Raw genomic sequence first — 13,295 nt, forward strand, 5'->3', positions numbered from 1 at the left:
TTTTTTTTTTTTTCTTTTTTTTTTTTTTTTTTTTTTTTTTTTTTTTTTTTTTTTCATTTCACTCTTAGCTTTAGTGATCCTTTGGGCATTGGTTTTATCTTCTCACTTTTGCCATGATTTGTCATGGAAGAAAGAAGTTGTTGTATTGATAATAAATACTTTAGCATTTGGTTTGATGATGGGGGGTTTTGGTGAAGATATGAAAAAATAAAGAGGATTATTCCCCTTGCTTTAACCCATTTGCATTGGTAGGAAGGTTATCTCGTTGATATCTTGGATCTTCTTTCTTCAAGCAAGTCAGATATGAAAGTGGTACAATTCGTCTATCAAAACAAAGTTTGTCACACGTTGGTTCATCAATTGTATTGTTTGGCCACCTCCTGGAGGAAGAAAGTTGATTCAAGTTCCTGTGAGTTTCCTAAAAATGGTTGGGAAAAGTCTTTCTTGAAAGTTATGATGATAGCTCTTATGTTTTAAAGAATTTAGCTAAAATGTCTTTGGAGAAAAATTCATCTTCCTTCGTTATGTGGGGATTTGTCAAATAATTTGCATGAGAAGTAGAGGTTTGGAATTTTTGTTACTGAGATCTCAAAAGATTCCTCAAGTATTCAAGAGGCATTGTCATCTTCATATTCTCTGTGGGTAAAAAAAGAAAAAAAAAACGAAGAAGTGGTGAAATTGAATTTTAGCAAGCTAGTGATCGTTTCTAGGATAATAGAGGAGTAGGATCAAACATCTCAAAAGGAATTCATGTTGGAGGAAGCTTATACTAAAATACTTCGTACAGAGAACTCGTAAATGATTCTATCATCTAAGCCTAACAGTGGTTTGGCTGGACAAACAAATAATTACAAAGGTAACAGAGGGGCAGGATCAAACATCTCCCAGGGAATTCTCAACACTCGAAAACCAAATTCAATGTTGAGTCATTATTGTCATAAGCTAGGTCAAAATAGTAACATCAAAATCTATTTACCAAACTCACACCCTCAATAATCCAACAAAAAGAATATATTCCAAAAGACTATTTATAGACCTAGGATTACTACCGAAGAGTGGTCTCTTTCTATTCAAAGAAACCATGATGCCCTTGTTGATTTATATTAGTTGTAAATATTTTAGTTGTGTAATCATTAAAGGTTTTATTCTTATTCTTATTCTTCTTTATTGGGTTTTTCCCCCAAAATAGAAGACTATAGATCTTACTATTATTTTTTCCATTTACCTGATCTTACTATTTTATTATTGGAATATAAAATTACTAAACTCCCCTAGTTACCAAAATTTTACGAGTCCTCTAAACTATTTTACTTGATTCATAGTGACGCTTGAATAGTAGTGGACATGGATAAGTCCCTTCTAACATAGTGAATAATAGTGAACGTTCATGACCTTTATTGACAATCACACTCGCTTGTCTTGGGTCTATTTATTGACAAAAAAAGATTAAATGATTTTTAAAATATGACTGAAACTCAATTTCAAGCCAAAAATCAGCATTTTGCATTCTAATGATGAAACTAAATCTTTCAATGAACATTTGAGTGGGTTTTTAAAAGATAAAGGCATCGTTCATCAATCTACTTGTAAAGACACCTCTCAACAGAACAAAATGGACTGCTAAGCAAATAAACTAGGCATCTATTGGATGTTGCTCGAGCCATATCGTTTTATGTGCATATTCCAAATTACAAATAGTAGAAGACTCAACGAAATGAGCAGATCCAATTTGAATGATTCTGAAACATTGGGCAAACAATCTTCCATTCTTGTCTCTCCAACAATTGAAAATGTCCAATTGTTGTTTCTATCTAGATGTCCATATTGCTTTGAGAAAAGTTACTTGAACTTGCACTTGCACCCAACACTCTATTGTAAACTACATCTCATATCAAAATTTTCAAATAGTCATAGAGTTTTTACCTCTAGGATGACCAACTTGCTTATTCCCAGTAACAAACGGGAAGCTCTAAATGATCCAAATTTAGAAACTAACAATTACGAAAGAGATAAATGCTCTAAGACATAATTGTACATGAGGAATAGTAGATTTGTCAAAAGACAAGAAACTAGTGGGTTTAAATGGGTTTTTACCATAAAATGTAATAGTTATGGCAATGCTGAAGACATAAGGTCAGACTAATTGCAAAAGATTCACTCAAACCTATGGACTATCATGAAACTTCAGTTCATGTTGCTAGAATTAACTCCATCCTAATAATTTTATCAATTGAAGCAAACTTAGATTGGTCCCTTCACTAGCTCGATGTAAAAAATATTTCTCTTAATGGTGATCTTGAAGAAGAAACGTTTATGAGCTTACCACTAGGTTGTGAATTTTTTCTCAAGAAGAAGAAAGTATGTCGATCAAAGAAATCTCTACATGGGCTCAAACAATCTCCAAAACATGGTTTGAACAATTTAGAAAAGTGGTTATGAGCTTAGGGTTTCTTCAAAGTCAAGGTGATCACACCCTCTTTTATAAGCATTCTGCAAACAACAAAATTGTGATTTTTATTGTCTATGTATATGACATTATTCTAATAAGATATGGTGAACTAGAATGGTTCACTTTAAAGAAAAAACTTGCAAGTGCATTTCAAATCAAGGCCTTGGAGAACAACGTTCCCATGGTCCAATGGTTAGGACATTGGACTCGCTTACTTAGATTAAAGGCGGTTGAGACTCTTATTGAGCCAAAGTTGAAAAAATGAAAGCTGCATAATAGGAAAATTAATTTATCTGTCCCACACATGTCGTGATATTGCTTTCATTGTGAGCATGGTAAATCAGTTCATGCACTGTCCTTTGTTTGAGTGAATACAGTTCATACTATTGGAGGTAGATCCATTCAAACTTAGTAGTCTTTCATTTGGCTATTTATCCTTTGTTGGAGGTAAATTAGTCAATTCACCAAGCAAAAAACGAAGTGTAGTGGCCAGAAGCAGCATTGAAACAGAATTTAAGGCATCATTCTCTGGTATCTATGAAGGCAAATGGATTAGAAGACTAGTTAAAGAATTGAAAGTTTTCAGAAAATACCAATACAGATTTATTGTGACAATAAGGTTACATCTCTATATCCCATAATTCAATTCAAACGAAGTATACCAAAGTCGACAGACATTGCATAATATTAGAACAATAATTAGAAATACATGCCTGATATTATGGCGACTTTGTCGTATGTTGCACCTGAAACATCCGCTCGTAGAACGACTTTCACCTGTATTGCCATAAAAGGATTGGTCAAAATTAGCCTCAGTATTACAAGACCATTCCCAAATCAAATAGGCTGGAAAAATATAATAACCTTAGGAAAACCATCCAAGTACTGTAATCCAGGATATGTTTCCACCAAACCCTCAATGAATTCCGTCACCACATCTGAAATGCATCCACATAAGGAAAAAAAAAACAGTTAAGTGAGTCATCGCTCATTTAGATGCAGAATATCTATCAGATCAATAAAGAAAAAACGAAAAAGGAGAAAAGGAAGAGGCTATGGTCCAATTCTCGTCATTTCATCAACTCTAAAGAGTCTAGAGACTGAAGGATCACATATACTCTTTGCAACTATCAACCAAAATTTAATGTAGCCACTCTCCTACAACCAAAATCTATCTAGTAATTCTCCAAAAAATGCTAGGAGATGAAAATCTCTGAATCGTGAAAATTTGAAACCCAAGAGGTGAAGATTATCCTCGAGTGCTCTCTTTAATAAGGTTGCCTCATTTTCTTTAAACCAATTAATCAGTCCTAGGAGAGAATGGTGATGGAGATGAATTTTGGCTTTTCTCCTGTTCATCAACTTGAACTTCATTCTTCTGTAGCTGATGTTAAGTTTCCATGGGGATTTAGGATCAATACTCATAACCGTGTTAAAATCCGAATCATTGGAATGAATGTTGTATGTCCATATACGTATACCATGAGTGTCAAAGGGACTATCCAGAAGTCAACTCTAAGAAGGGCAATATTTAAATTCGACCAAATCGAGAATCTCAAAACCTCCATAGGAGTGGCATTGGATCTAGAGACTAATCTCAGAAATTCAATTAACATAATGAGGCTTAAGATTTCAGAAGAAAACAATGCATGGCATAACTCGATAAAATTACTTAAATTCGGCGCAGACTTCTCAGATAAAACCCAAATAAGCAAGAGACATTTCTCGTCACAAGCAGGTGAATCAAAAAAAAAAGGAGGAAAATAAAATAATAAAGAACTTGAACTTATTTGCCAAACATTCTTAGTCTTTCATTCGTTTGCGCGCATATATAGGACTACAACATCGTCCTGACGCTTCCATCGAATACAGCAGTGAAGTTAATAAAAGAAGGGCAAAACCAAAAATGACTGATAATCAGAAATTTCGGGTTTCCATAAACTAATAGTACATGTGAGCAAGCATGTTGGAGGGCTGTTAACATATTTTGTTTTCTATCTGCTTCATCCATTGCAAGTATTTGATATGCAAATATAAATAGAGATAAATCGGAGATAGATGATGCAGAGTATATTAGCAATGAAGACAAGTAGAAGCTTCCTCAATTATTGTATCTCGATACTGAATCAGCAGACAAGCAGAAAGTCAAACAAATGAAATCGGCGATGGATGGGGATGGAAAGGGGAGATGTAAAAGGATCAGGGAGAGAAACAATGCCGAGCAGGAGAACTGACCGTCGGGCTTGTTGATGAGCTTCTTTCCTTGAAAGGCCATGCCAGCGTCCAGAGGTTTCCTTGCCTCGGTCGATCTTTTTTAACTTGGGAGCTCGAAACCTCGAGCCTCTTATTTCCCGGGTTGTTTTTTTTCCACTATTCGCGTCCAGTGGATAAACCATCCTTTTCTTTCTATTTTTACCTCCGATTATACGTTTGTATTATAAGGGTATGTAAAACTAAATTTTTATTACTATGTTTGATTTAAGGTCTTATATACGGTGAATTGGACAATTTGTTATTATTTTTAAGCTGAAGTTGCTTAAATATATTGATTTTTGTACTAAGTTACAATGTGACAAAATAACAAATTGTTATTATATTTAAAATAAATAGATAAATATATTTTTTTTTTTTCTCCTTCGTCCTCCCACTTTCTACCTCATTTCATCCATCTTCTCCTAATTATATATATTTTCTATCTTCTAATTATTCTTGTTCTTCTCATTCTCTTATCTCCTACTCTTCCTTTCTCCGCTTCTTTTCCAAATATTACAAAATATATATCTATACATTATAGATGTAAAGCTAATCAAAACTTTTAATTTATTTATTTTTGACATTAAAACTGATAAATATTAGTAATCTTTTTGAGTTGCTAAAAAGGATTGAATAAATATTGAACTTTGTATCATATTCATGTGACTTCGTATGTTACGCCTCTAAAATTATATGAACTTGTTAAGTATCGTTTAAAGTTCCTGTCCATCAATTTTGACATTCTGTCTTTAAAAAAATAAGATAATTTTAAAATGTGAAAATGTAAATGGTTGAGTTAAACAAAACATATACAGTTAACATTACATTCGCTGGAGGCATCCATTGTCCAGAATGCACGAGTAAGTTCATGTCTCAATTCATGACAAAATGAAACCTGGAGTCCACATACGTCTCCACATCCCACAGGAAAGAACCGAAAGTCACGGCTTCCAAAACTAGTCTCTTCAACCCACCAAAGCTGATTTTGATAAGCTCGTCTTTGGAGGTATCTACTGTTCCTTGCGGGGTGATTGCAATCTGGGGTCTTCCAAACAAGGCCTCCGTGTGTCTCTCAATGATGCTAACGGCCTCTTTTGACCTTATTGTGGCAAATCTCTGCAGTGTCTCCCCATCAAATGACATTACGTATGTTCGCAGTCGGGAGGGCTTGATCCCCATACCCGACTCCCCAGGACTAACATCTCCCTGTTCAGCTGCCATGGAAGAGATTTCAGGATGCACTGGTGCATTGGAGAAGGAGCCCTCAACAGTTGCACTGGCTGGTAGCACTTTCACAGTCTTCTCAAGCTGAAATCTCTCATCCACTCGCTTGAGGAAGTACCCATACATCACAGACGCAGCATACACCTGCCCCACTCTTAGTTTGCTTATCTGCGCTACTGACGCAAAGTCACCAATCCGATTCCCCAAAACCAGCGCTAGGTGGTTCTGAATCATTTCGCTTGCTTCCGACGAGTGAAGCCGCTCCAGCTTTTCATCATCTCGTGCCCATGTGTCAACTCGGCCATATGGATCCGTAGACGACGGGGCAACAGCTGGTATTAGAGGAACATCGGCGTCCATGAATCGTTGCACCACCATTGCATATAATATCTCTTCTAAGGCCCTCTTCCTTTCAATTGCCTTAACCTCAGCAATCCTCCTAACAAATTCAAACGCTAAGCGACGTGAGCAGGGTTGTCCAAAAAAAAAAAAAAAAAAAAAAACAAGCTTCATCAGCTTCGGTGCTCTTCTAATCGAACAATATGCTTCAATCGACTGTTAAAACATTTTCGTTCCTAGATCCATCCTTACCTGTTGACACTCGGCCTCTAAGGGATGCGGAACTAACCTGTACAAGACAATGTCATGAGTAGCTGAAGCGGAGGGCTCTTGAGTTAGTTCTTCAGCATGACGTTGGGTCTGCAGCTGTTGAAGCTGCTGGTCGACGGCTGCAGGAAGAAGGTGGGGATGGGTAGTCAGGATTTGAGACAGAAACTGGCCAATTGGAGACTGGAGCCGAAGTGGAGCAATTTGGGCAGCAGAACCATCCGGATCCGGAGACAGAGACGCTTTAACCATTGGGAATCCCAATCCCCGACCCCGGCCACTACAGGGGAGAGTAATCGACTTCTTTCCAAGTTTTGATGGAGAAACGAAGGACCGATAATGCTGCGATGCGACAACGGAAAGTTGGGAAAAAAAACAGAAGATATCAAAATGAGATACACAGAAATTGACTATGAAATGATTGATAAATATGGAGTGAGAAATACAAGAAAAATGATTCCAGCTTACAGGAACAGAGATGAGGGATTCGGAAGGAAAATAAAGGGAACGGGAGGCAGGGGGCCTGGGGGCGGTGTCCCGAAATGGCGATCCAATTCCAATGGCAAGGGTTGAAGTTGAACCAGTGGCTGCTTCCATGGCGGTGTCTCTGAGTAGTGTAGTGTTGTGTCGAATGGATCTGCAAAAGGCATATGAAAATTGATGAAGGGAGCGAAACTGAATGAATAGTTTCATCGAGCGAGGGAGTATGAAAGATACAAACCTGGGAAGAAGAAACTAGAAACTGGAGAGTGTGGTGCAGTTTGTGGAGAGGAGATGTTTATAGAATGAAATTGTGAAACACGTTTGGGCACGCGTATGTTTGTGTATGAATGGACGGAGAGACGGCAACGACATGCAAAAGAAAAAAAAAGATCTTTGTAGGCATCTCCTAATTTCTGTGGACACTCTTGGCTTTCTTCTCTGTGCATTACATCAAGAAAACTAGATAGAATCTATTAACACATATTCTCCACCACAATCTTTGAGAGGTTTGGATCATTCCTAATTTTGAATTTAAAAAATAAAATAAACAAAACATACAATACCATAATCCTCAATACATATATGTAGAGATTAAATTATATTTGAAGCTTCTAAACTTCATCATCATGCATAAAAATCCAACTCCAACTAATTCAAACTAATTTTGTCATATCCTTCTTTTTATTCATTCAGATTTTAAGTCAATTTAATTTTTTCAAAATTTTTGTAAAGAAATATATTCTGACGGTGACAAAGAATCAAATTAATTTGAATGAATGAATATTTACAAGACGATGATCTGTTTTAGATTGTCCAGTCCTACGGCCCCATATTCTTTCTTCCGAATCATAGGAACTGTATATCCTGTTTTTTTGGATGACCGAAAGGAAGAACACTACTTCCTCGTTCCTGGCCTTTTAAGTTTACGCTATGCCAAGCCACAACTAAACCTACATGATCCAGATCTCCTAAAGAAAGAGGCCAACCCATGGCTGCTTAAAAAAGATGACTGTTTTATGAACAAGGCGTTTCGTCATCCAAGTTCTGCTCAACTTCTGATTGTCGTATGAGTAATAAATCTAAAGCCTCTTTCATCCACATGTGAGGGCAAACTTCTCTGGCTTTCTCCACACTCATCTACAAGTTCCATAGGAAATTCAGTTAGTAAGAGATGATGATAAGAACACTTTCTACCTTGGAACAATATTTAGATACCCGAGGCAGGTAGTGGAGTTGAGACAGACTCACCCATTCTCGCTTTCGGATATCTTTCTCCGGCCAATTTTCCAGTTGTTTCGTTACACGCAAAGCGAACATGTAGGCTTCATGCATCTTCGCATGCCTCTTGCTCTTGTAATACCATTTGCCTAATCTGCTCTGTAAAATAAAATTTAATTTGAATTTGGATGAACAAAACTTGCGCTACACAACCAATTATGGAATCCTAGATTCGAAATACTAACTTCGATGTTGCCAGTCACTCCAGCTTCCTCGAATGTCTCTCTTGAAGCTGCGGTTTCCATTGACTCGTCGTTTTCCCACCCACCCTGCATTTTCGAATGAAAAAATATTGAGTATACAAGAGAGAGGGTGAATGATCCACGACCAAATGTTCAACACTTTCATTCGGCCTAAAATGGTACCTTCGGGAACAACATTGCATGCCCTTTCTGCGAACTAATCACAAGAACTTCTATATTGTCAACCGAAAACGATTTCTGGGCGTCTTTGTATCTGTAAGGAATGCATCTGAAAACAGAAAACCCCCAAGAAAAAGTCCGGGGATTAATAGTAAATCAAGAAATCGATAAGATTTTCCTGGCTACAAAAGAAATCCCAAGATAAAAGGAACGATACACAATTTGCAAATGAGAGCCTCATAACAACGCGTAAAAGATGGTGTTTAATTAATTAACCATCCAAACTACCCCTAGAAATACAAAATTTGAGAAATCCACAATTGAGAGGGCTTCATGGCACGTAAAATTTCAACATTTTCTTAACAAGCCCAAAAAGAAAGGGGAAAAAACGAAAGGAAGAAACATACCCTACAACCAGGCGATACTCTTTATTGAAGCGCTGCCTGTGTCTTCCGGTACGGGCTGACACCATGGAGACCATGTTTTCAATCTGAGAAGGGACGAGATTCGTAGGGATTTTCTTGGATGAGAAGAGGGAAGAGATGAGAAAATTTACAATATTTCTGGAAAGAAAGAGACCCATTTTATCGGAAAGAAGGAAGAGTGAGGAAATTATTTCTTTCCTCTGGTAGGCGTGGGGATTATTTTATTTATCCTTTTAAATGAACTCAAAGAAAATATATGAATAAATATTTTGGAGTTCTTGCAATTTCTATCCGACCCCTCATTCCTTAATAAAGGACGCACGCACGCAACCAAGAAGGGGGTGAAAGAAGAACGTTGAGGGAAGGACAAGATAAAAGAAATAAATAAATAAATAAATAAATAAATGCAAAATTGAGGCTCAGTTGGAGGGTTAGGAATCTGTCCCAATTTCTAACACTACAAAAGATTCCAAAATTGAATGGAAGAAGAAACCACTTTTCTTTGTCTGTCTGGGAAATTAACTTAAGGAGCCTGCTAAATTTAATCCGCCACTCTCTGAGAGCATGGTAGACACGAGGCGCGAAGGAAGGGGAGCATGGTTAAGATTATTATATTACACGTGTATGTGTATGTGTATGTGTATGTTAAATATAAGCACGTAATCCAACATACCCATGTTTATCATGCGATCAATGTATTAAAATCTCCCCTTTTAAATGATGTAGAAAATGATGTTTATATGCCAGAAAAGCAATTTGCAATATAGGGGTTCCTTCCAGGGAAAAAGAAAAAAGGAAAAAAAGAGAGCCTTTTATTATTCGGGTTTCCTTGGTTGCAATATAGGGGTAACATACTCGTTTAGCAGAGGGATTTTCTCATATGATAGCAACATATTGGGAGACTCATGATCCACCCTATAATATAAATATAAACAAATGGGGAGGGTATAGATGAATTATTAGTCTCAGATTGTATATGGTTTAGGCAATGGCATGCCTTTGACCAAACCGCATACCAAAGTCTTATCCGGGATGTTGTATTCATCTCTAAGAGAGCGAGCGGGTGAAAGAACGCTGAAGTATAACTGTTGTCCCAAGTAACGATTCTCTGTCAATTCTGACCTCAAGTTCCACATTCCAGCATTGTCTAATGTAAGCAGAATGGCTGCCCACGATTTAGGAAAAACTTGGATTGTATGTCTGCTCACGGCATCCAGAAGATTATAATTCTTTCGCTTCTCTGGAGTCCATCTCCCCGGCTCAATGCTGTGAATTATCGATAAAGAAATCATTAGATATTAGAAAATATTAATATCTATTGGTATGGGTTATTATTTATAGGCGTTGATACTTACGCAACCGCGAAAAAGGAGTGGCCATCCAAATGCCATGACTGGAGACTCTTTTCATGGTTCTCAAATATAATCTCTATGAAGTTGCGGAAGGTTGCGTTAACAACATTTGGAGCAATTTTAACATTATTTCCACTTTCCGCCAATCCTTCATCAGAAATTGTATCATATTTGAAGACCTTTTCTGCAACTCCGAAGTACTCTGCAAGCTTTAGTGGAGTTTCAGGGTCAATATGAGAGACTCCATTGATGGCATATCGCAACTTACCATCAACATTTGCGACCGAATTGAGTATCTTGATGGTGCGAGTAATGTTGATGGAACCATAGTGATATGAGCCCTGAGGATTAGGCCTAGCAGCGCTGGCAGTAAGGTTCCAACGGAAGGTACGAAATTGATTGAGGGACCAAGCCCAACCGATGGGTGCCTCAGGAATTTCATGAGAGGCGATACCATTCCCATTGGTGTATCGAACAATGCCTTTACCGACAAGAAGGTTCTTAGTGAATCGACTTGATGCAATCATGTAATAGTCTTTAGGGTCTTGGTTGGCTGTGACTAGCACTGAAAAGCATTGTCCCACATGGACATCAAGTGATTGGTAAGTGTTTTGGACAGTATGAGAGCCCTCCATCTCTACTAACTTCATGGTGTGGCCTTGGAACCTAAAGTTAAGAGATACCTTCAGTCCAACGTTGCAAATTCGGTACTTGTAAGTCTTCCCAGGCTTCATGGTGAAGAGTGGGTCATCAGTCCCATCACCCTTGGCAACTTTGCCGTTAATAAGGACACCGTCGGGTCTAGCAAAGGAACGCCCACTATCCAAGAACCCCTTAAGCGTAGAATGGCTGTTGATGTACCAATCACCAATAAGGACAGTGTAATCATCTTCAGGATCAGCATAAGGGACAGGAATGAGTAAACGGCTGTTGACACGAAGACCGCCAAAGCCTCCTGCAGCCCTATGCATGGCTGTTGATGGGTAGTAGAAGAAGCTTCCAATTTGATCCTTAACCTGGAAATGATAGGTGAAGTTTGTCCCTGGTGGGATTGGGCAATTGGTTCCAAGTACTCCATCCTGCCACGAGTTCTTTCTGTGTTGGACACCGCTCCTGCAATTCAAATTTCATTTTTTATTTATTTATTCAGCCATTGAATGAAGAAGAAAGACATTTAATTGGCGGATGTAGATGTAGACGTAAATATGAATACAAATACAATAGTGTACCAATGCAGAAGGAAGGGTTCATCCAGATTATTGAAGACATTAATAACTAGGTTATTGTTGGTTGTGGAGTTGATATCAGGTCCGGGGAATTGACCGTTGATGAGAATGCCTTGTTGGGGAGAACCCAAGGGGGAGATGGTGCCATAGGTGACATTCCACGTGAAGAAGAAATAAGGGTCCTCACCCCGGACGGTTGACATTGCTGCAGCCAAGAGGCAAATTAGCAGCAGCATGGTAAATCTCAACCCAGCCATCTGTCAAACCACTGCTCTTTTTTATCGAGCAGCCTCTTTACCCTCAAAATCTACCCCCAATATTGCTAGAAGATGGCTTCTTATCCCGTTCCCCAATGCCTAACCCTTCCATTCCTCCACTTATATATACGTTTAGGCTCAACTTCTGAACCGTTCAAAAACTCCTAGTTTTTCTCCAACTTACTTTTTCTAGCCTTGCGTATTCCCCTACGAATAATGACCACATCCCTCTCAAACTCCAACAAATATTTACTTAAATTAGAGCTCGACTCTCCATAATACGTGGAGTCCAAAACACGTACAATGATTTCCAAATTCAAGCAAAATTATTAGAAATAAAAATGTTCTTGGATTCAGTTCTTTCATGAGAAAAAGGAAAGATGAAATTCAGTTTATAGAAATTATAATAAAATAAACATATTTTTTTAAATGGAACAAAATGATAAAATGGTGTTGATATATTACAACTTAATCATAGGGTCGGCTGGATTGGATGAGAACGACCCCGGAGTGATCGAACGGCCAAATCTCCACGGTAATTGAATCAGACATGAACCTTCTTTTTTTCCTTAGTTTTGGTGGCGGTGGCAAATTTGTGGTGGCGGTGGGTCAAAACCGTAGAGCTTTGAGGAGCATTAATAGAAATGTTGTAGAAGCTCCTGTCCCGTACGTAGTCCTCAAAGAAGGCCTAACAGAGTAATTCTTTCATCTCTGTTTAGTTCCTAAGAAAATTATGGAAAATGAGAATCCTCTTGCTTCTTTTGTTTCTTTCTAGTGCTTATAATTTGATTCTTTCTGTGTCTCAACTCTAAAACTGATGTTGTTCTCAACAATGAAAACCCACCGGTTCCGATTCACCCACCAATCACTCGGTTAGTAAGCCGGCCTCTTTTGTGAGTTCAATATGACTGCCTGCAATTTCAGCTTCTTGATCTGCCTTTTGTTGTGGTTTGTTTTAGGAAACCACTGGAATCGGAATCTGCTGCTGAGGATGATTCCACGGGCGACTCAATTGACAGGATGGTAAGAATTGAAACCCTTCTCTTTTGGTATTACTACTTGAACTTGCTGCCATTGACGCGATTTCTTAATCCACCGGAGAAGTTGGAAATTGAAGATATTGACAGCCTTGATAAGAAGGATCCACTTTGTGTTGTGGAGTACATCGATGACCTGTATACATACTACAAGGCAGCCGAGGTAACAATCTTCCAGACAAGACACGTTGTGTCTGAAACATAAATCCATGTTCACTTTTTGTTTCTGATCAAGATGTTCCTCCTCCTCGCAGGTTTCTGTCTCTATTCCACCAAATTACATGGCCCAACAACTACATATTAACGACAGGACGAGAGGGTTTCTCATTCACTGGCTAATAAT

General features: G+C 38.1%; 4 protein-coding genes and 1 long non-coding RNA gene across 6 annotated transcripts in view; 1 reads left to right on the plus strand and 4 right to left on the minus strand.

Annotated features, from left to right (window-relative positions):
- LOC111431479 (putative 3,4-dihydroxy-2-butanone kinase) overlaps positions 1-4,816 on the minus strand; it is a 31,287-nt gene extending 26,471 nt beyond the window's left edge. Inside the window, exons 1-3 of the mRNA XM_023068125.1 lie at positions 4,685-4,816; positions 3,314-3,387; positions 3,163-3,226 (exon numbers count right to left, since the gene is read on the minus strand). Coding sequence (XP_022923893.1) covers positions 3,163-3,226; positions 3,314-3,387; positions 4,685-4,724 — 178 coding nt within the window. The 5' untranslated portion in view covers positions 4,725-4,816. The remainder of the gene's footprint in view (positions 1-3,162; positions 3,227-3,313; positions 3,388-4,684) is intronic.
- LOC111431480 (UV-B-induced protein At3g17800, chloroplastic-like) overlaps positions 1-7,516 on the minus strand; it is a 15,560-nt gene extending 8,044 nt beyond the window's left edge. The window contains exons 1-4 of one of the 2 annotated variants that reach the window (XR_002708507.1): positions 7,254-7,516; positions 7,001-7,169; positions 6,555-6,874; positions 5,510-6,365 (exon numbers count right to left, since the gene is read on the minus strand). Coding sequence is in view for 1 of the 2 variants with exons in the window: in XM_023068128.1 (XP_022923896.1) it covers positions 5,576-6,365; positions 6,555-6,874; positions 7,001-7,129 (1,239 nt within the window). In the remaining variant the exon portion in view is untranslated. Of the gene's footprint in view, positions 1-5,503; positions 6,366-6,554; positions 6,875-7,000; positions 7,170-7,253 lie in introns of those variants that run through there. The other variant, XM_023068128.1, reaches the window with a different exon arrangement.
- Positions 7,517-7,757: 241 nt separating this feature from the next.
- LOC111431483 (nudix hydrolase 18, mitochondrial-like) lies at positions 7,758-9,459 on the minus strand. The gene is made up of 5 exons (XM_023068131.1): positions 9,063-9,459; positions 8,659-8,764; positions 8,479-8,562; positions 8,264-8,392; positions 7,758-8,152 (listed from the first exon to the last, which is right to left on the minus strand). The coding sequence occupies exons 1-5, from the start codon at positions 9,236-9,238 to the stop codon at positions 8,030-8,032; spliced, it is 618 nt and encodes a 205-aa protein (XP_022923899.1). The 5' UTR covers positions 9,239-9,459; the 3' UTR covers positions 7,758-8,029.
- A 408-nt stretch (positions 9,460-9,867) lies between these two features.
- LOC111431626 (L-ascorbate oxidase homolog) lies at positions 9,868-12,016 on the minus strand. Its single transcript, XM_023068318.1, has 3 exons — positions 11,662-12,016; positions 10,436-11,545; positions 9,868-10,346 (listed from the first exon to the last, which is right to left on the minus strand). Exons 1-3 carry the CDS (start codon positions 11,913-11,915, stop codon positions 10,046-10,048), a joined length of 1,665 nt encoding a protein of 554 aa, XP_022924086.1. The 5' UTR covers positions 11,916-12,016; the 3' UTR covers positions 9,868-10,045.
- Positions 12,017-12,563: 547 nt separating this feature from the next.
- On the plus strand, positions 12,564-13,288 carry LOC111431666. Its single transcript, XR_002708539.1, has 4 exons — positions 12,564-12,787; positions 12,875-12,938; positions 13,020-13,115; positions 13,207-13,288. It is a non-coding gene; the product is annotated as an uncharacterized LOC111431666 (long non-coding RNA).
- The last annotated feature ends 7 nt before the right edge of the window (positions 13,289-13,295 follow it).

This window comes from Cucurbita moschata, unplaced genomic scaffold, assembly GCF_002738365.1.
Source record: "Cucurbita moschata cultivar Rifu unplaced genomic scaffold, Cmos_1.0 Cmo_Scf00036, whole genome shotgun sequence".
NCBI classification, from domain to species: Eukaryota; Viridiplantae; Streptophyta; class Magnoliopsida; order Cucurbitales; family Cucurbitaceae; genus Cucurbita; species Cucurbita moschata.